Raw genomic sequence first — 22,907 nt, forward strand, 5'->3', positions numbered from 1 at the left:
TAGGTAAGCTCCAGGATCCTTCCAGACACTGATTTAAATCAGATATATTATTTCTTCATAGGTATGTGTGTACATAGGAGAAATATAGAAATAGCATACACATGTATGTGTTTTCATTACATACACACAAGTTTTCCCTAGGTGACAAGTCAAGCTGGCTCTTAACTTTATTTCTACCTCATTTACACTATTCATTAAGTCCTTGGAAACAATAAAGTTAAGTAAAATTTTTTCTCTGTAGTACAGTGAGGTGTAGGTAATGATTTCTGTATTTTTGCTAGATCCCCAAAATTATATACCCTTCGAAACCTACTACTTTCTCTTACCTAGTCCCGAAATTTTCTGGGTATAGGAAACATCCTTGTGAGGAAATTTCTTCTACCTTCTACTACGCAAGTCAGACATTGTTATGGTCTTAGAGAGCTGCTTAGAGACATTTAAAGGGTGAAAGTAATTGTCTAATTACTCTGCCTCGAGTGCATTAACTTTTTGAAAACATAACAAATGCTGTCAGCTTATGGAAATAGTTGTGATACAGAAGTAGATGTGCATAATTCCATGTAGGAATATATGGGTATGCATATGTCCATGGGTAAACAAATATACTAACTTACTATATTTATTTCTATATGAACATATGTAAATATAGACATCTAGCCACATAAATTCATGTGTATGTACACATGCATGTACATATATGTACATCTTTATGCATATCTGTATGGGGGCATGTGTAAGTGCATGTGCATATTCAGGGTGTCCCAAAGTTAATGAAGTTTTAAGCTTAAGGAGCTTAAAACTATACTAAGACTTTTAGAACATCTTATGAGTATGTATGTCTTCTAGGCAAAATACACATAAAAATCTAACTTTTTGCATATCTGTGAAAACCTCCATAAGATAGTTTTTGTTGTTGTTGTTTAGACATTTCAGTCTTATCTGACTCTTCTTGATCCCATTTGGGGTTTTTATTGACAAAGATACTAGAGTGGTTTGCCATTTCTTTTTCCAGCTCATTTCACAAATACAAAACTGAGGCATACTGGGTTAAGTGACTTGTCCAGGGTCACACAGCTAGTAATTGTCTAAGGCTGGATTTGAACTCACAAAGATGAGTGCCCTAATAGGTATGCCACCTAGCTGCCACCATAAGATGTTTAACCCTGTAATATTTATGAGGGACTTCTCTTTAAAAAAATGTTTTAAATCTCCACAAAGCTCCATCAATAAAATAATATTTGTTAACTAGTTTCTTTGCTAGTATATTCCATGTATTTTATACATAAACGATGACAACTACTATGGTGTGACTGTGCTTTGTTTTGTAGCCTTTTGTTGATTTAGATACTAATAAGTATCTTCAAGTGAATGGGGAAAAGAATGGCATCTCTGTAATCCTGTACCCAAAATGAGGTGACATTTGTTTTGGTCATTTCTTTTAAAAAAATAATATTAAGATGAAAATGAAACCAACTGTTCATAAGCTATTACTAAATACTCCTCTGATTTTCTTTATTTAATGCATAAGGCTAATATATGATTAAGTGGTAGTTGAATTTTCATTTAGATCTAGTATTTTCTAATCCTAAGAAACAGAATGATTCAAATCTTCAGTCTGCTTAGAATTCCCTTTCTTAGACTATTGGAAGTATCCTCAAAATAAATTGGAATTTCATTGATGGAGAGGAGTAATAGTTAAACTATTGGTTAGAACTGTTTCTGACTCTTTTCTGACCAGGAGAAAATTCAGACAGCAAAGCTATTTAGTGATTTGATTAAAAGAGTAGTAGATGGAGGCAGAACAACAACAACAACAAATCATATTCATTGCCACGTGATAAAAAAAGAAAGATCTGGAGTTCTGGAGTCAGAAGACCTGGATTCAAAATCTTTCTATGATATAACTTTGGGGACCCTTGGCAAGTCACTTTACTGCTCACAGCATATTTGCTCACCAATAAAATGAGTAGGTTGAATTATATGATCTTGGAGTTGTCTTCCAACCTTAGATTTACGATTCTGCAAATGATATGTAAAGTATCTCTTATTGATGAGTGTTTAGGGAAAGAGAATAATCTCTCAATTTTATACTGGCATGTAGGAGTCTAAATAAATTACTATTCTTGTGTTTTAATATCTTTGTTTTAGCCACATATTTTCTTTTATCTGCTGGGTTTTTTCAAACAATCTTTGCATTTCATTTCTATGATTTTTTGAATAATCATGTTTTGTACATCTAACGTCAGTGACTCAAACGGAGACAGTTGTTTCTTTAGGCTGGGCTCCAGTGAGAATGGTCTTTAAAATGATATTTTAAGGAATTTCTCAATTGCCACTTCTTTGTATTGCCTGAATGAATTTTTCAGTAATATAACTGTTTGTTGTTTAAAATTATTATATATTGATAAAATATATTTCCAGAAATGTAAAATAGACTTGTGAAAATGTACTAGTTTTGTTTTCTTTATTTACTTATTTGCTTTTGTAAGCTCTTCCCATTCAGTAAGGACCCACTTAGAAAGCCCATTTCATCAAGTAATGCAACAGCATTATATATGTGTATATATATATATGCATATATATATATATATAATTTCTAAGCTATGAAATTAACATAACTTTCTGTTCTAGTATTAAGTAAGCAAGGGGTGATCTCAAGAACGACAAACTACCCGGTAGTTCTATCTGTGGCAAGTGATATTGTGTGTCAAACAGAATAGAGAACAAAATAAAATCAGTACTCCAGTAGGGCTCCTTAATACAGTGCCCCTTAAGAGACAATATATTACCTTGGGCTGATAGGGTGGTGCTGGAGAGAAAAATAAAAGGACACTTTGGGAAAACAAAGACAATCATTGCTTTCTTCTAGAGCAGCTGCAGCTAGTTCCACTGCTAAAGCAAAACTGGCCGCACAAGGTATGTGTTCGTTTTTACAGATGGCAATGCAGACAAGTTGGTAATTGAAAAGGAAGTCGTGTACGTGAGCTATTTGGAACTGGGAAGTGGGGGGGGGGAGCCTATTACACTACTTTCCTGTATAATTGACATAGTGACTTATTGGAGAAGCAGGTTTTTCATGAATAGATTTCAGTTGTTACAAAATTACATCATTATTGTAAGGAAATTCATAATTCCAAGTTGTCTTTTTAAAATAATGTTATTAAACCTTTTAAAAGTCAGTTTAGCTTTCTCTGCGTACTGTCTCTGAAATGAAATTACCCTTTTAGGGGACAGTTCCTTCAGTGCTTCTTACTTAAAGACGCATCTTGATTTTTAACGCTCTGAACAATAAAGTAAGCCACTAATCTTCTGGTTTAACTGTATGAAAGACACATTGAAATCCTTAAAACATTTTGTGTCGGCTAAGTAAAAATAGAACTATTAAAAATAAGAAAAACTTTTTGGAAAAGACATTTATAATAAATAAAAAATTTTAAAAAGATACTCTAATTCAGTTTCATTTTTCTCCTCAAGATAAAATATTTAAAACTAATGAGAAATCTATTTTAAAGAATAGAGCATTATTTTAAGCGGAAGTAGTCATCATCTCATCATTTGATCTGTCAAATATTTAGTACAAAGTAGGTGTATGGTATCAGCTCCTCTATTGACACTCTTGAAGTTTTGAGCATTTCTAATACCAAACAATATCCCTCTTAATTCTTATATTTCCAGGTTTTATTTTAAGTTTGAATAGTTAAGGAATAGTTACACTATCTGGGCTTAAGAAAAGTCCATCCTTTCTTTCAATGTATTCTGCATTGAATAGCTGCTAGAGAATACCTGAAAGAGTATGTTTCATTTGTCCTTTTTTTAATGAAACAGAAACTATATCATGTGGGCATAAAGAATTCTATGGAAGAAAAAGAAGCATTTAGTTTCAGAGATTTTAATGGGATATGTATATGAGGAATTCTAACAAACCAAGACTCTGACAAAGTATACTTACCTATAATAATTACTGTGAATCCATAACAAATGATGATTAAATTAATGTAATTATGCCTTGATATAACATCTCAGGATGCATATTTCATTTTATGGATTTTTGAGACTTACAAAACCCTGTCTATAGATGTTATCAGAACATGTATGTTTATGGAACTAGTCAATAATCCAGGACCATGTGATCTGCCATCTGTATTTAGTTTGGGGTCTACAAAATAGAAATAAACATTCATTGAAGTCCATAGCTGACCTCAAATGATTTCGTGAGAGTTGGACAGTGGTAGATAAAAGTTTGTGTTGCCAACAAACTTTACCATATGCAGGTTTTAAATGTTTTAAAGGAATGGGAAGATGACAGGAATACTCTTTCTTACTGCCCACTGCCACACTTCCTTATGCACTTCATTCCCAAATATTACCACCTACAACCACTGAGCCTTGATTGGTGTCTGCCATAACTACTGTGTCTGAATGTGACTACCAATATCATCACCTAATTGGATATCACAATTACCTTGTTTATTATGGTAGTTGTTGAAAGGAGAGTAGTTCTTCAAAGTTTTTTCAAGAAGCATTAGAAATTTTTTTTTAATTGATACAAAATCAAAACACAATTTTGGGGTGGGGAATAATATCAAGATATGATTGTGAAATAAAAACAAAATGTATTCTGAATACTAATTGTTATTAAGAAAATGAGTAACACACATTCTTTTGCCCCACTTCATGAGGCTTAGGTTCTACTCATAGCACAGTTGCTAATTTGCTATGCCATTTTAGGCAAATCTCTTTATTTCTCTGAGGCTCAGTATCCTCATCATAAAATGATTGGATTTTACTTTTCTAGGTCTAATATTCTGCTGTATTGGTGGGGGTAGAATATTATTTTTGGTGTTCTTTGGTAACAGTCTGAAGCAACAGTGTGATGATTCATAAGATAAGGTAGTTAATCCTCTGATTCCTTTCTGCTTTTGTCACAGTATTCTGTGCTACTACTACTTTGTATTACATTCTCCATGGTTTCTGGTATTTTTAAACTTCAGTGTTTTATTTTATAATTTGTAGTTATTATAATAAATGTTAGGAGCATTTCCTCCTTTATACATATAATGGAAAATGAGGGTAATCTTATTATACCTTGGAGCCTAATCATTTTCCGAAGGAATCCATCTCTATTTCTTAAAATGGAAATAAGTGGGAAAATAGCATTTACAGAATCACAGAAATTTAATGTGGGAAATGTCCTTAGAGATCACCATGCTCAGCCCTCTCATTTTTCATAAGAGTAAATTTTTTCCATATCAACATTTACTTTGCAGGTAAGTTTCTCTTTAGTAATGAATCTACTTTGCATATCTAAATGTCCCTATACCTCAATGTAATATATCAGCATTTTGCAAGGAATATTTTTAACATTTTCCTTTAAATAATAATAGCTAACATTAATATAATACTGAATGCTAAGTATTCCTATTGTTTCTTTTTAAGGGGTTTGAAGTTAAAACGATAGAGTTATGGGAAAGTTGAAACAAATTGTCAACTTGACCAACTGTGTTCTATTGGATTGAGCCAAATGCTAATTCTCTCTTTTTTCCATAATACTTTCTTCTTTGAACCTATCTACATAATGGTACCTCAACTACCTTCTCTTCCTAATTTTCCATCTTTTTCTGCTTCCAAATTATAATGTATCTAATTCCTTTATTTATTCTCTTTGAATGGTATAGCCCTTGGAATGATTAAATAACCTGACTCCTCCTAGCCCAAGTCCACATTTTGAGTCACTGTGACAGTTGCCATTTCTCTGAACTGCCCTCTATGTTGGGTGGAAAGTGACATTGGTTATAGTTTGGTGCTTCCTATCACACCCACACATTATTTTCATAATTCAAAATGGACAAATCGTTAATAAACACATTAATCTATTATTCTTTCTCTTTAGTCCTTGCAAATGAAGGGTTTCACTAGATGAAGCTGACCCAATATATGCCATGTAAAATGAAGGATGTTTGTATGTAATGATAACTGTGGAAGAAAAACAAGAAATTACTGCTCACAGTTGTTTGACAGCTACCAAAATGAGAGGGTGAAGAGGTATAATGACAAAATAGGACGTGGCACTAGCAATTTCAGCTAATGATTGAGGACTAAAAATCCTTTATTGCTGAAAAGCATGATTTTCCTTTCAGTGCCATTTTTTTTTGGCCATCATTGGCAGTTTTGGTGGCCCTGAACAATAGAAGAAATTTGATATTATCATCCCTACCCAATATTATATGTGAATACTGGTACTTCAGATAGTTTTCCTTTTGATGTTGATTATTCCCTATACAAATATAAAGCAGCAGCCTCCCTACCTTTAAATACATAACATTTCAAGAGCTGCTGTGGATAAAAGTTTTTAATCACTTGGTGGCCAGGCTTTTGGCAGACAACCTTCTGGTGTTGAACTTCTTTGCACTTAACTAGACATAAGACTAAGTCAGCAGATATACACTGTATTCTAAGTTTCTACTCACAGCCTTTCCCCATTGGTAAGACTTGACAGTCCACTGAGATAGTTTAAAGAAGTTTATTATTTCCAATCCAAGCCAAGGCACGTGTGTAGATAGCAAGAAAATTAAGAGATGTATATAAATTAGGTAAGTTACAGAACCTCTTATTAATTTTAGAAGGCATTGTGATATAGTTGAAAGAGCACAAGATGTATAGTGAGAGGACCTGGGTTTAATCCTACTTCTGAGAGTAACTATAAGAGATGGAACATACCACTTCTTCTCTCGAGACCTAAGCTTTTAATCTGTAAAATGAGCTGTTGTGCTAAATGGCTTCTACTGTTGTTTTTTAGTTGTTTCATTTCTGTCTGATTCTTTGTGACCTCATTTGAAATTTCTTTGGCAGACATCAGTGGTATAGTTTGCCATTTCCTTCTCCAGGTCATTTTACAGATGAGGAAACTGAGGCAAACAAACTTAAAAGACTTGCCCAGTCACATAGCTTATGTCTAAGACCAAATTTGAACTCAAGAAGATGAACCTTCCTGACTCCAGACCATGCACTCTTATCTATTGCCTCCTAACTTCCCCAAATGACCTCTAACATCCCTTTTAACTCTAAATATATTATTCCAGGACTCTAATACAGGGTTATAATTGAAGGATTGGGGAGGAGAGAATGTTAGAGACTGCCTCAGTGGGTAATACACTTAAATGCTTAATAAGAGAAAAAAATGGTAAAGAACTTGTATAACCCAATGTCAGTAATAACTTACATATGAAATGAAGACAATGAAAATGAGAACTAAAAACCACATTTTTAATTTTCCAAGAGAAGGCTAAACTCTAGCATGTGACCTTGGCTTTCAGAAATAACGTGTAGTTGTGACAAGAGCCCTGGGTTCATACATATGAAATAGGTTTGGTCCTAGTTTTGTCTGTCACTAACACTCTTTGACCTTAAACTGATCATTTCACTAAATATCAATTATTTGATATAGAAATGAAGAGGCTTCAGTCTGGATAATTCATGCAACATTTTGCAAAGCAACTTGCTAACTCCTAAGGATATAAAGGGGTAGCAACTAGACCTATGATTTCATTGGTATAAGGAACCCACAATTAAAGATTCCCCTATGCCAATGCAAGCCAGAATCATTTAGCAAATGACTCACCCAGGATCACACAGCCATTATGTCAGAGGTAAAATTTAAACTCAGGTCTTGCTCTCTCCAAAATCATCTCTCTCTCCTTTTCCTTCTCTGTCTGTTAACTCTCTTTGCCTCCCTTTCTTCTTAGACCACACCTCCTCATAAATTATGTGAAACATGCATTGTGTTTAAATCATGATCATATTCTTGGAATTAATTTTTTTCAGTATTAAGCAGATTAGGCAGTAGCATCTTGATTGCCTAGGGTCTTACTCCTAAGAGCCATCCAAAACTCATCTTAGATGCATTCACCTAATGTGTGTGGACTGGCGGTATGTACCTGAGGTATTTGGCAGTTGCCTAGGTGATGACATGCCTGTGGGACAAGTCTCAGGCACATTCATACCTGTGGTACTCTTTATGATTACTACAGTGTAGATTGCCTCATGTTCTGGAACCCAGCTTGTTCCAGTGCTTGTAGCCAGGGATGTCAGTGATGTTGACGCTAGCCTCCATTAGCATTGTTGATGTGTTGAGGAAGTGAATATAATAAGCAGAGTAAACATGATCTGAGTCCAAATGCTGAGATAGGTGATTGTAAGATGGGGGATTGGCTGAGCCTTGTAGTGTCTCTTCGCTATTCTGGCAGGAAATCTGAGGGCAGAGAGGGCTTTTTAAAAACAGGCAAGGGCTTGTCACATATACTGTTTCAACTGATTTTTCAAAATTTTATTTGCAGGCAAAAGCCAACTTGTGTTTTAGCAGCAATGTGTCTCCCCTAGCAGATTTCTTTTTCCTATTCTTGCTAAAATGTTTGTTGGTCCCTACTTATCGTAAAAATATGAGGAATTAATTTAAAAAAAGGAGTTTCTTGCAAAGTGATGACTTTACTGAGAGGTTTATGGTAGTGTATTCAGTGCATTCAGAAGGAAACTTAGGGTATTTATTTAATACTCTCTTAACTACGGTATCAACAGAAAAAAATAGACATTAAGTTGGTAAATTTCTTGAAACGGGAGGACATGGAGGGGTGTGTGTGTGTGTGTGTGTGTGTCTGTGTCTGTGTCTGTGTGTGTGTGTGTAAAATGGAATGAACACACCCTTAGATGACACTAGCTATTTCTGTGAAGTTCTTGAGGAGACAGTTAGTGATAGAATTCATAAAGTGTATTTTCAGAAGTGGTAGCTCACTTTATTAGCTTAAATTTTTTCAAGTGGGTAACACCCAAAGTGTTGTCACAGGAATAAAATATCAGGGAATGAGATAATTTCCAGGAGAAAAAACAATGAGGTATAGTCATGGAAAGTACTCACAATTCTTCAAGCAAGGTATTATATAAACAGTGAATACACATATTGATTCTCAAGGGAAACCCAGTTTTGTATCCGTTTGGCTATTTTTCAGAAGGAAAAAGCAATATTGCTGGAAGGGATTGGTTCTTCTGTTTTATTTTAAAAATTTCTTCATATCATACTTTTTTATAATAAAATGGCATCCAGGACATAGGTGCTATTCATCTATTTTAGTCAGAATGAGAAATATTGCTCTCTAGAGTTGTTGTTTATTGTTTTTAATAACCATGTGGCTTCAAACAGAAATGTTTGAATAAAAGTTGGTCCATTCTTTAAAAAAATTTATTCTAAAGAAATGTTTGCATGTTTCATAGGATAATGGTATATTCATCCAAGCATAGCTTCATATATGTGCATTTTCAGGTATATATAGAATGTTGGACATGGATAACCTTAAGTAGAATGAATACCACCTTCTCTCAATTTTTTTTTCCACAGTTAAGGATGTGGGCATGGGTGAGCATGAGAAATGCAGTCGTCTCCTGTGTCCATTAACCAGAATAGCAAAAAACAAGTTCAGAATTTGAGCCTTCTATTAGCCACTTGTCCCTGGATCTACTGTTCAATGAACAGAGACCATAGTTGATGAGCAGTCCTGTAGATCATCAATTTGAACTTTAACTCTTATCATTCTAGGCTAGCTAAATGAGCCTCTTGGTCATGGTCATCTTATTGGATGAAGGGTATGTTAGAGGATATATAAAAATGCAAAAGGTGACAAAATAAAATAAGGGAACATAAAAATACAAGACCATAAATTAGTTAATATAAAATTTTAACAATTGTGCTCTTTGCTTTTTTTGTTGCAAGATAAACAAATGATTAAGAGAGGATATACCTAGCGTGCATCATCACAGTTGACATTAGATACTACAAAAGAAATCAAAGCCTTTTCTCATGGTTCATAAGATAATGGATTTAGAAATGGAAAGTATCTTGAAGATAGCTAATTCAACACCCTCATTTTTTACAAATGTTGAAAAAAAAAGCGACAGGTTATAAGATCTAAGCAAGATTACATTGTTTGGAAAGGACAGACCTTGATTTGATCTTGTATATTCTGATATCAAATTCTTCCTTCTTTCCACTCTAGCATGTCTTCCCCAAGTTCTTTGCCTATTAAAAGGGAGATCCTTTTAAACTGAAGGTCTATGCTAAATCGTCCTCATTCTCCCTTCATTTCTTACTCCTCCTCTCTCCCCCTTGCAGATTACCTCAATTAGCATCAATTAGAACAATCTTGGGAGTCAACATTTTTGATGTTCATTCTCAATTCCACATAAACATGAATTTCCTGAATAATAATGCCTGTTTTCCAGTCATCTGATCAGAATATAGTGCTCAGCAATTATTTTGGTAGATAAATACATAAAAAAATTGCAATGGTATGATTTGAGTGATTGAATACAAACATGTTGGTAAATAGTATTTGATTTATTAGAATAAATCTAGAAATAGCTTAAGGAGTTAAAAAGATTTTGAGGAAAATTTAGGCTAACAACATGTATCTCAAATTTCAGAGTGATTCTATTTGAAATGGCCAAGAGCTAAAACCATAAAAAATGTGAGTAAATACTCTGCATATCAAGGCTTGTTATGTAATTACATGGTTTCAGTATGGTTCTTATTCATAGAAAACTCTTTTGAAGGATAGATGTCTGTGTATCCTCATTTGCTAATGGAAAATTTAAATATCTCTGTTTGATACCACATTGTAAATGTCTAGTTCTTTAAATATTAAGCCATTTTAATGATTAACCAAGCCAACCAAATTCAATTTTTCTTAATCAAATAATTTGGGGTTTGGGATCTTCATGACATATTCATAGACCTGGAAAATTTTGCATTTTGGGCAATGTCCAAGTAGTAAACAATTGAACCAATTTAAATAAGGTTTTTTGGTTTGCTCTGCTTATTTATTTACTTAATGTTGCATCTGGGCTTACAAATACATGTGCCAAGTTTCAGCCGTACATGTTTTAAAAGAGCCAAGAAACAAAAGACCAAATGATGGAATTAGGCCTAGAAGCATTAAAAAAGAATCTTAATTCTAGTGGTTAGACATGATGCAGTAAGAAGTAATATTCTTTAACCATTGTAAATAGAGATGATTTTATTAAATAGTGATTTAATTTCTTATCTACTTGGGGTCTTTTCAAAATTGAAAGAATTATTTGATTGGTGATGATTTAACAACAAAAAGCACTGGTAGACTAGGTGATCCTCTATTCTGTGTCCACTCCCTTTCCACTGAGGTCCTATCTGTTCTAAACTCCAGCTTGTGGTCCATACCCAGTTTCAGGACTGTGAAGTCAAGCCACTAATGAGAGGAGTTCATGGTCTCTTCTCACACATTTTAGTTCCTTAGATCCTATAATAATGAGGAAAATTTTCTTTAGGCATGGATTTCAACTCCTACTTGTATCTTTCCAAAGGGATTAAAAAGATACTTCCTATGAAATATAAATCAGGTATAGGACAGGTATTTATTTCCTACAACAAAATAAATTTTAAAGAGACAAGGACTGACATAGATCATTGGCAGAACAAAGTAAAATTGGATTCAGCAACTTAACTTATAACTAAGAAGGCTAATATTTAAATTTCATTAGCGCATAAAGGAGTTTGGGAGCCTATTGCCTAGGATTCCCAAATTTCACCTTGATTGACTCTGCACTGTCTAACCAACTCCTGGTCTATATCTTCTAAGAGTTGTCATTTTCTGTCAATGAAGAAACTCTCCTTGCTATCAATCAACTCTTATCCTGAAGATTTTGGTCCTTTTAAACTCAATAGGTCACCTCCAAAATGGGATATGTACACCACAAGATTGATATTTGGTTGCTTTATTAGGAAAGGGAACACAAAATGGAAAGATATTCCAGGTATTTTCCAAGTGCAAGCTCACCTAGTTGAGATCAGTAATTTAGAGGTGAGGGGAAGAAGAATGATCAACCCCTCACCTCTTCATGAAATGTCTAGGAACAGAAAGCATTATTTACCACTTGACTTGGAAAATCAAAATAAAACAACAAGCCATAAGTTGTCTCTTCTTTTTAATTGATGTAGTATCCTGCTCACCTAACTCCTGTCAAGGACAAACAGGTAAGGAATGGAGAAATTCCAAGGGTCCACTCAGAATTCATTGCCACTTACCAAGGCAGAAAGTCATTTAGCCAAGATCTTGTTTTTCCAACTATTAAGTCACAAATTTGTTAAGTCAGAAGGGCATCTCAGAGCCTGCTTCATAGGAAGATAATGTTGGAGCATTGATAGATATTTTCTATGGCCCAAATTCTGAAATGTTCACCAACAGTACTGGTTTTGTGAGCATTCATACTGAGTGATGAAATACTCAGCACATAAAGGGAAGAAAAGTATTCAGAAGAATTCTCAGTAATTATCACCAAAAAAAAAAAGACTTAAGTTCATTCAGTAACTTCTTTTTTGTCCCAGTAAATCTTACTATCATCAGCCTGAATTTCTTGCAGAGAAGTTACTGGACAGCAGAAATTGTCTATGAGCGATACAAATTAAAGCTAAAATTTTCAAGAATAACCCTGAAAAGATGAAGAGCTTCACTTCCTTTATTGGATTTTTTTTTAGAGTTTTCCCATTAAAATAACTGTGATAAAAAAAATAGACATTCTGTAGGACTTCATTTTTCTTCTTTGAGGCTATGCATGAAGAAATAAATGTCCTCTCTCCAATCTCCAATTGGCACAAAATATGGTTAGGTCTATCTATGTTAATTTGAAAGATGAATGTGGATAAAAGTGAATGGGTCTTACAGTATTGCTTCAAGAATACTTTTTTCCCCCCTTTTCCTTGCCTGTCTATTAGAATGTTATAAGCCAATGTGGGGGCAGTTAAGGTGCTGCTGTGGGAATAGAAAACTTCTTTGGAGCAGAGGAGCAAGGGTTAGGGAAATACATACGTATACACACATCTATATACAAACATGTACATACACATTCACACAAGATACAGGAGACAATGATTTTGTGAGCACAGAGAGGAAAGTATTTTGTTAAAAATAACAATAACTGAACATACCAGCTACATCTTAAAGAAAATTTATCTAAAAACACTTAGAATTACAAAATTTGTGTTCTCTATTTCATTTACAGAAAAATGATCCATCATCACTGCCCATTTCAAGTAAAATATATGCAAAAACCATATAATCATAAGAGATACAAATAGCCCTCTTAGTTTTTAAAAGAAAATAAATGAAATGACTTAGAATAATGCAAAAATTGGTTTCATACAGGACTAATATTAATGTGGTTCTTATGAGTCCACCAAGTACACAGATCTGACTTTTCTGATTGAAATATATGTTAGTACAGGAGGTATAGAATTGCTACCCTCAATAGTCTTATTATCTAAAGGAAGAAGCAATGTGTTTAAAAAGTAGGAAGAGTAGGTATTATTGTCATTGTTGTCATCATCTTAATAGAAGTAACCACTATCATTAAAAATGTAAAGCAATGAATATAATGATAATAATAAGTTCCCACAACATAACTCTTTCAGGGCCTCTTTTCTCTTCAATATGCCTGCTCCATGATACTAGGAACATTGTCTCAGATCGAATCAGTAGTTTGAGGATTGTCACCTGGAAGTCATATGCCATTAAGGCATAAAACAATAAGCCTTTATTGTGGCACATTTTAACAAATGCAAAGAATAGGAGAAGTAGAAGATGGCACAAGACCTATAATGAAAAACTCAGGAACAAGGCCAGGAACCAGGAAAACAGGGGAAAGGAAGGGGAATTCAGGGGGAAATATCCATTCAATTCTCATTTGTAAATAATGGTCAGTAGCATCTATATAAGCACCATTAAGGGAGGGAGAGAGAGAGAGAGACAGAGACAGAGAGACAGAGAGAGACAGAGAGAGAGAAAGAGAGACAGAGAGAGAGAGAACGAGAGATAGAGAGAGAGAGGGAGAGGGAGAGGGAGAGAGAGGGAGAGGGAGAGAGAGAGGGAGAGGGAGAGGGAGAGGGAGAGGTCAGTGGGTATTGTTCTTTTGTAAAATAATTTTCCTTACTTATGGGTCACCTGGATCTTTCATTTCATATCCAGACAACTTATGAAGGGGGTGGGGGTGAGATGAAGGTAGGTCCTTGCTAACACACACTCTGATAGTTTCTGAACTCTTGACATCACAGACATGGGATGACAAATTTTTGTCTGCAAGGAAAAAAAATAGGAAAAGCAAGCATGGAGTACAAACATTTCTAGAGAAGGAATGTCAACCAGGAAACATATATTAAGCACCAGTTATGTCCTAAGCATTGTGTGCATAGTAGAAGCAACCTTACAAATCTCAGAGAGACTCTTAGAACCAGTCAGTCAACTAGCACTTTTTTTAAGCACTTGCTATGTGCCAAGCATTGTCCTAAGCACTGGGGATAGAAAGAAAGGCAAAGTAAAAACAAATAAGCTAAAGCTCTAGCTCACAGCCTAATGGAAGTAATGAAACAAAAGCAATAATACACAAACAAGATGTATTTGTATATGTTTGCATATATGTGTACATATCTATGTATAAATGCATATACACCCAGAATCAATTGGAGGGGGCTTAGTCTCAGATGGAAGATACTAAGAGGAAGCAGAATTAGGAAAGTCTTCTTACAAAAGGTAAGACATTGGCAGGGTCTTGAAGGAAACCTTTTGAACTAATACAGAATTCTTTTAAAAAGTCATATTTTACCAGGCCTAGAGATGGGAGGTCCTAGGTTCAAATCTGGCCTCAGACACTTCCCAGCTGTGTGATCCTGGGCAAATCACTTGACCCCGATTGCCTAGCCCTTACCACTCTTCTGCCTTGGAGCCAATACACAGAATTGACTCCAAGACGGAAGGTAAGGGTTTTTAAAAAAAAATCATATTTAAAAGATACATAATCAATATTGTGAAATGAGACATTATTCATACTCTAATCTATTTGAAATTTTCCATTTTATTTTGAGAAAAACTTTAACTTTGTTTGGAGCAGTTCTTTCATATCCTGTGGTGCCAGATGTTGGCTTGGGGGTTTGGGGTGCTTCTCAGAATACTCAAATATGTCTCTTGTGCCCATACTGCAGTATAGTGTAATGGTTAGAGGGCTGAACTTAGAATCATGAAGACTTATATACAAAACTCAGCACTGATCCCTACTCTTTGTGTGCCAAATTCAAACCACTTAATTTCTATGAGCCTCCATTTTCCTTATATGTCAAAGTAAGATAATAATAATGTGAAACATTTTGGAAAACACCTAGATTATCTTATTCTTATTAAATATTTCAGCTCTTCTAATTTCCCTGTTACTAGTTCAGCAGTCTCAAATCTTCCAAATGCAGAAGAATAGTTCTTTTACTATTTATAGTGGGTTCCAGATGTGGTCACATGGGAGATGATTTTTAGAAGAAAAAATATCTGTACTTCTTACTACTCTGTGCCCCTGAACCAAAAATAAACTCAGTCCTATTGCAATGTGTGTGACTGGCCTACTCAATAATCTTCAACTCTCTTTTCTCTCACTTGATAAGGCAGTGTGAGTAAAAGAAGTACCCTGTGGTAATAACAGCAATAGATGTGTCCCACTTTAAGCAACCCTGATATATCAAGATCAATCAAAAAGATAAATGAGGGAAGTAAGAAAAGCCTAAGTTCTCTTACAGAATTTTTCTTTACTTTATGAAAGAATTTGTGGTAGGATTTCCTTCAATGTCAATTTATCCTCCTTAGGGAAATAAAAAGGAAATTTGATGTATAAATATTGTTTTCACACAAAATTTATCAGGAAAACAAATAGTAAAGTTTATATATATATGTACATATATATATATTTGTATGTGTACATATATGTGTGTATACACTGGTTTTCAGAATATTTCTTTTAAGTATAAAAAGATTAGATCTTTTGCAAAAGGAAAAAAAGTATAGAGTTTGCAAGGGTAGGAACATTCACTCAAATTAGGATTACACCCACTCTGGCATGTTGTGGCAGGCACCTAGGGCATAAGGGAAGAAAAACAAGAGCGAATGGCTCCACAATCATATGTGAGCCTCAGCCATATATATGTTAGTTTCCAAATGGACATTTCCATTGCCTTTAGGTGGCCCAAGTTGGTATTCATTTGCCAAAGCAGTTACTAAGCTCTAGGAAAGAAAAGAAAAGAAAAAAAAACTGTATTGTAGGGGAGTTTCACAATGATAACCTAGCCAGACACTCCCTAGTATTTCTTTGTGTAAAGGGGGAAGCCATGTAGTTTTGATAAACACAAGTACTAGGAATTGATAAATATCAGGCAGAGAGCTTTTCCCATTTTGTGGTAGTTTCATTCAAAAGAGGCATCAAGTTCAGAACTTGCTGCAGGCTGACATACATGATGTGGTCTTGCCATCATCAAGATTTAGAGAAATGCAAGGCATTCTTCCTTCTAACTCCAGGGTGGGGAGAAAAAGGAAAGGAGCAAGAGATTATACTGATGACAATCTAGATTTTATTATATCACCCAAAGTAGCATAACCTGCTGTACTAATGAAATCGTGTTCTTGGTTTAAAAGGGCAATTGTTCGCCTGACTTTGTGCTCACTAAAAACATTTCCCCAATCTTGTTAAATTATTGCACTCATTTCAGATTTTTATGGCTGTGCAGCTTACCGGCCCTCATTTCTTTACGTTTCATTCATTTTCCTTGTATTGATGATTAATGGAGGATGTCGAATGTTAGAGTGAGCAGGCATCAGCAAATGCAAGATCATAATTAGTTTAGCTGACGAGGGCCTCTGATAGCACTTGCATCTGGATGGAAAAATTACCCTATAGGGAACTGGCTGCTCACCAGGTCTTTTTAGTGATACATTGTGAAACACCCGATGAATCAAATGCCCTTTCAATGCCAAGAAAGTGTTCCAGTCTCAAAGCCAAAATTATGTCTGCAGAAAGCTTTCCATTTGAAATGTATCAGAGTACAATTATAACCATTGTATTTTTTTGGCAATGACACCACTCTTCTACAGTATGAACTAAAGTTAAATAAATTTCTTAAATTTTCTAAAGCCCTGAAATTTGGACTTATCATGTTAGTCATTCTTAATTTCTATTAAAATCGGCTTCTATGGAGATACCCCCTCCCTTTATCTAACATGTGGATTTTTTCATTAAGATATTTACTTAGAAAAAAGTGGAGCTGAATTGCAGTTCAAGCTTTTTTTTTTCATTTTTTAAGCAAGAAAATACCATTTTCTTGCTTGTTAGTATTTGTGCCTACAAACACAGGCTGACTTTTGTTTAAATGAGTTTAATAAAATCATTATTTGGTAAGAAGAATGTTATAAGCAATACTTAGGAAAGCATTTCCCATTAAATATTCCTGAGATTGTGATTGAAGCTGGTGAAGGCATAACTAGAAGACTAAAATAAATCTGAATTTAAAAACCGTGATTTCCATGCCGAGTGTAGTAAAATAAATAAATAAACCTTCCGGAGATGATGTTTGCCTGACTTTAGGATTAAGTTCATAAGAGGTCTTGTTAGTAATACTGTACTTCTCATTGGTTTGGCAGAGGTCAATACTCATTCCCTAGGAGTTGTGGGAAATACACAGTATTCTCTTGAATATTTTACAATTGTAAAAGAAAGACCAGAATCAAATGTCCTGCCTACTGGTAATAACCTCTATTACAAGAAAGCTACAAAGAGACTAGAATTAATTTTAAATGGTTATTTTTCTGCATTTGCTCCAGACTGACCACATTTTAAAACCAGCACAGCAGTCCTGCCATTACTAAATTACATCACACATATTTGCGATGTTATGTATCTCAGGTTTTGCTTTGACACTTTTCAAAGGTATATTTCAGAGCACCGAATTTAGCAGCCATCATTAAAGGCACAAACCCCAAAGTTCAAAAGTTAGAGCTGTGTCTGTGAAAAGCCTTTGGTGTTCCACACACCTCATCCATCACTGTAGGGTTAATTATATTGAAAATCAGTGGAGCCTATTAGACACAATTGAACCTGACCTCATTATGGCAGTGTGGTTTTATACTGTCATTGTTGCTAGTCCAGAGACAAAACTCTCTGGCTGATTTTTTCTTTCTCCACTGATCATGTGACTCACCTCTGACCTGTGCATGTTTTTTTCTTTCTTTTTTTTTTCCATTTCAGAGACGTAGAGGTTCGGGTGTTTTCTGTGCCAATTGCCTGACCACAAAGACCTCTCTCTGGCGAAAGAATGCCAATGGCGGCTACGTATGCAACGCGTGTGGCCTCTACCAGAAGCTCCACTCGGTAGGAAAAACTTGCTAGTTTGTTGAAGGGAAAGGTTTATATATAACAAGGTTGTTGCTGGATGGCTGTGTTCTGGGCTTGCTGGTGGGATGAGCACTGCTCCCTGGTCTTCGGTTAATTTCTTAGGAGGGTTTTTCAAGGTAGTCACTTTAAGATATTCATTAGGAAACAGGCTAAAATACTGAAGGAAGATCATCAGTGCTACATCCAATTATTTTGCTATTAAAGAAGAAAAATAATTTATTTCTAAGAATTCCACTTGGCACATGGCTGAACAAATGTTCTCAGGATTCATTGAAGTTTATTCAAGTTAGAAGAAGAACCTTCCAAAAGAATATTTTTTAAAAAAAAAATTGTTTGAAAAGTTGAAGCTGAGGATTTTACCCACTATATACATGTTTTAGGTTCCATGAGAGAATGGATACCATGATCAAGTTTTTTGGTCTTCCTTTTTGCCTACAGAAATCACAAAGTGCTCTTTTAAAAGGGAAAGTATTTTAGGAGAAGGACATTTTCAGAGCATTTCTTCTTGTAAAATCATGCCTTTGACTCCTAAATTTTATTCTGGGGCATTAGGTCAGGTACCATAAAACCCAAAAGATGCACAGAAGATTAAGTTAAAGAAAAGTATATTGAGTTCTATGATGTTAACTGTAATTGAATCAACAAGGATAGTATTTCATTTACTGCCATTTCATGAAGAGTAAAGAACACCACTGGCTTTGAAGCCTTAAGACCGTGGTTCAATTTCCATCTCTAAAACTTACCATCCCTACTGGCCATTTAACATCTCTAAGCATCAGTCTATCTGATCACTGACCTGAAGCAGTTGGCCTACATGGCCTCTATGGTCCTTCTCATACTCTTTATGATTTTATAAATAAATAGAATTCTGTTAGATGCTGATGATATTTCACATTTTCATAGTACTTTACTATTACAAAAAGCTCATCATCTCTTGATCATCATAGTTATTATGAGATCAATAGTGTATATATCACTGACCCTATTTTATGGATAAACCCATTTTTGAGACCCAAACAGGGTAAAGTTATTCATCTAAGATAACATAGCTAATATGTAGTAGAGGAAAGACTTGAACCCACGTTCAACTGATTTCAAGTCAGCCAGCTTTCTATGAACCATGCCATCTAACAAGAGATTCTCCAACATCTAATAATAATTCTAAATATGAAAATTGCTTTATTAAGGGCATTTTTACTTTGGACAATTTGTCTAATGGTAAAAAACTGTCTTTGAAATATCAGAAAGTAATATTACACTTAGTACAATCGTAGAAATTCCAAAGATCATAGTTTCTGACCCCTACTTGAAGCATAAAAACCTGGCACATGAGATATTTAACTCTTGTTTAAAGATCTCCATCAATAAAAAAGTGATATTATCAATCAATCAATCAGTCAATATTTATTAAACTTCATGCTAAGAACTGTGCCAAGTATTGGGGATACAAATACCAAAAATTGCAATTACAGATACAAAAAGTCTTTAATGAAATTCTCTATTTCATTTCAGGAGCCCTCAAGTAATTAAATTCTTTTTTATATTGAAATAAAACATTCCTAAATTGTATCTACTTGTCCTAGATGTAATTCCTATAAGTATAAAGCTAATCCTTCTTCCATATGACAAGTCTCCTAATACTTGAAGACAACAATAAAGTGACTGAATCTTTTCTTCTCTGAGAAGAGAAAGAAGCATTTGCCCCCTTCATTATTTTTCTGATAGCTTTGGGAACATTAATAGTACATAGAAGAGTAGAACATAAGTTCTCCTAAGTAAATAAGTCACATGTATAGGAAATATGTTTTCAAATAAATCACTTTCATAAATAGACCATTGGAAGCATTTCCCCACATGTATGAATATATATTATAAATATTCAATACCAAGAAACTTGTAAAAATCTTTCTCATCATAATTTTGTGCACAGATTGTTTTCTCCCCTTTTCTAAACCACTTTCCAACTCTGTTTTTTACTTGTACCTTTCTGAGCACAGTAATAAACTTCAACATAATGATCACTGACATTAATGATTTTAACTGAACTTTGGCCAATCATAGGCCAGGAATTTAATTAAGCTTCTGCTCTACCAGGTTATGATAATTTAAGCGATCTGATATACTGAAGGCTTCAACTCTCTAAACACACACACACACACACACACACACACACACACACACAAGCATAATGAGACAAAATAATAAAATGCTATTCACTTTTTATAGTAAAGTTAGAAAAATATTTCTATCAAGATTAAATAGTATACATTTCCTACATATTATTAATTATTCAAATATAAATTTCATTTAAAAATTATTACTAAGTTCCTGTTATTTTCTATACACTATCGTAAGTGCAAGGATAAGGATAAGAATAGTATAATAGTGAAATGGGCAAGGGCAAAAATAATTATAATACAAAATAGAATGTGATAAAACAATCAAGCTACAGGTATTTGGTAAGCATCCCTTATGTACCAATCAGCTATGTAGTAATAATTCAGGCCAAATGTCAAGAAAGATTTGATTGGGAAAATCATTTTTTGATGCAATGAGGGATCTGAGAAGGCTTAATGAAAGAGCTGGCTCATGAGTTAGACATTGAAAAAAAGAGAGGAACTTCTTAGAGATAAACTGGGAAGAACCATTTTTAGTCATAGAGCAAGACAGAAGCAAAATTGTAGGGAAAGGGGGACAGAGAAGAGTTGGTATAGAAAATATAAAAATATCAAAGGACTAATGGTCACAATGATTGCAAATAAAAAGGTACTAGAGGAATACATAAGCATGAAAGGGGAAAAAAGAATAGAAGGCTGGGTCAAGATGCAGAATTTCAGTTGAGAATTTTAAGACTTTTAATTCATTATGGCAAGTTAAAAGTAAAATGAGATGGAAATTTCAGGGTTGAAGAATTCAAAGAAATATGATAAGATAATGTTAAAAAAAAAAGATAGTCAGTGAAGATGTCCAAGGCCATCAAGGATGAGGGCAGAAGACACATTGGAGAGAAATCCTAAACAAGGTACCAAAGGCATGGGAAACGGTAGGGGATTGGCTAAAAAGTTGTAGAAGACAATAGAAAACGTCAAGGAAAGAGATTTTGGTTATTGAGTAAGCAATAGTCCATACATGGCAGTGGGGAGAAATATGAAAAAAGAATGATCACCAGTAAAGAGCTCAATGATGTTTTATTTATAATTTATTTATTTATAATTTACAGAGGCATATAGTTTTCATGTAATGTTAGAAGCGATGTAAACAAAAGATTAAGGATAAAAGATAACTATGACAATGGTACAAATTTCCATTACATTATTAAATATACACTACTTAATCAAGGGAAGTAAGTTTTGCATTTTGTAACTTTATTGTCTTAAATGACTTCATCTTATTTAAAGTAAATGTCAGTCTGTCAGAGAGCATGTATTAAATGCCTACTATGTGCCAGTCACTCTGCTTTTGAAAAAGTCCCTTAATCTCCCTGGATGTTTTCTCATCTTTAGAATAAGGAAGTTGGGGTAAATGCTCTCTGTGGTCTCTTCTATGAAAATCTGTAGAGCATGATTAGAAAGTTTTCTTTTCTGATAAGACACTTTTGTGACATCAGTGGAATATTTGAAGTTTTTTTCTTCATTTTCAATATATTTAAAAAACACTAAATATAGGCTAAAGTGAATTGTTGATGAGTTCAATAGTTTTCTGAATGGAAAATTAAAATTCTTTATATGAAATTGTTTCCTGGGTTTAGCCTGTATTGAAGTGTGTCTCTTTTTTGTTTGTTTTTTTTTTAATTACACTGATGAATTTTAAATCTAAGCTATCAGAAATAATTTACACATTCTCAGTTTAGAAGAGTTAAGTTGTACCAACTTCTTAATCTCAGACAAATATTGGGCCTCTTCTACATGAAAAAAAAAAGGTTATATCATTATCCATAAATTTAACCTGAACCCCTGCTGAAAGTGTACATGAAAACCAATGATACAAAATATGTGCTAAGTGATAAAATTACAGCATACAGAGAAAGAGTGGATATATTGAGTAAGTCCATAACGAATTATGTATTTATTTATTCGTTCATTTATTTATTGCTGTCCATGTTGACAACTTTATAACATAGAGAATGTCTTGTAAAATCTACTTCAAAGAAGTAGAATCCAGAGAATGCTTTGGGTTAATCCAGTATTCAAACATGATCTTAAGTTAACTTCTCTGTGCCTTCATTTTACCACCTTCATAAATGGGAATTCATACATTTTGAGGAAGTTTTAATAATAAATTGGCATCAAAGAAGTGAAAGTTATTTGAATTATTTCACATAATAGATGCTTAATAAATGTTTATTGAATTGATTGTCTAGGAATATCACTTGGGAAATTGAATGAATCTAAAATAATTACTTGATGCCCTTTGTGCTTGAAAGAATAATGCCTATAATACTTTTTCTTATCAGTAATTAATCATGTGTCCCTGTTTCATAGTTTACTTAATATTAGATATCCTGATGTAGCCATGCCATCTTTTACTTTGGTACTGAATTGGATTTTTTAAAAATCTGATTTCAGTATTCTTTTTCCCCTGATTTAGATTTATAATAGAAAGCAAACATTTCACATGTTAACATATAACACCTTTTA

General features: G+C 34.0%; 1 protein-coding gene across 4 annotated transcripts in view; it reads left to right on the plus strand.

The window, feature by feature from the left end:
• The window catches only part of TRPS1 (transcriptional repressor GATA binding 1), a 299,611-nt gene that overhangs the window by 269,394 nt on the left and 7,310 nt on the right, over positions 1 to 22,907 (plus strand). For all 4 annotated transcript variants that reach the window (XM_007488237.3, XM_007488240.3, XM_007488241.3 and 1 more), the window contains one exon: positions 18,124 to 18,246. In XM_007488237.3, coding sequence (XP_007488299.1) covers positions 18,124 to 18,246 — 123 coding nt within the window. The remainder of the gene's footprint in view (positions 1 to 18,123; positions 18,247 to 22,907) is intronic.

This window comes from Monodelphis domestica, chromosome 3 (assembly GCF_027887165.1).
Source record: "Monodelphis domestica isolate mMonDom1 chromosome 3, mMonDom1.pri, whole genome shotgun sequence".
Lineage (NCBI taxonomy): Eukaryota > Metazoa > Chordata > Mammalia > Didelphimorphia > Didelphidae > Monodelphis > Monodelphis domestica.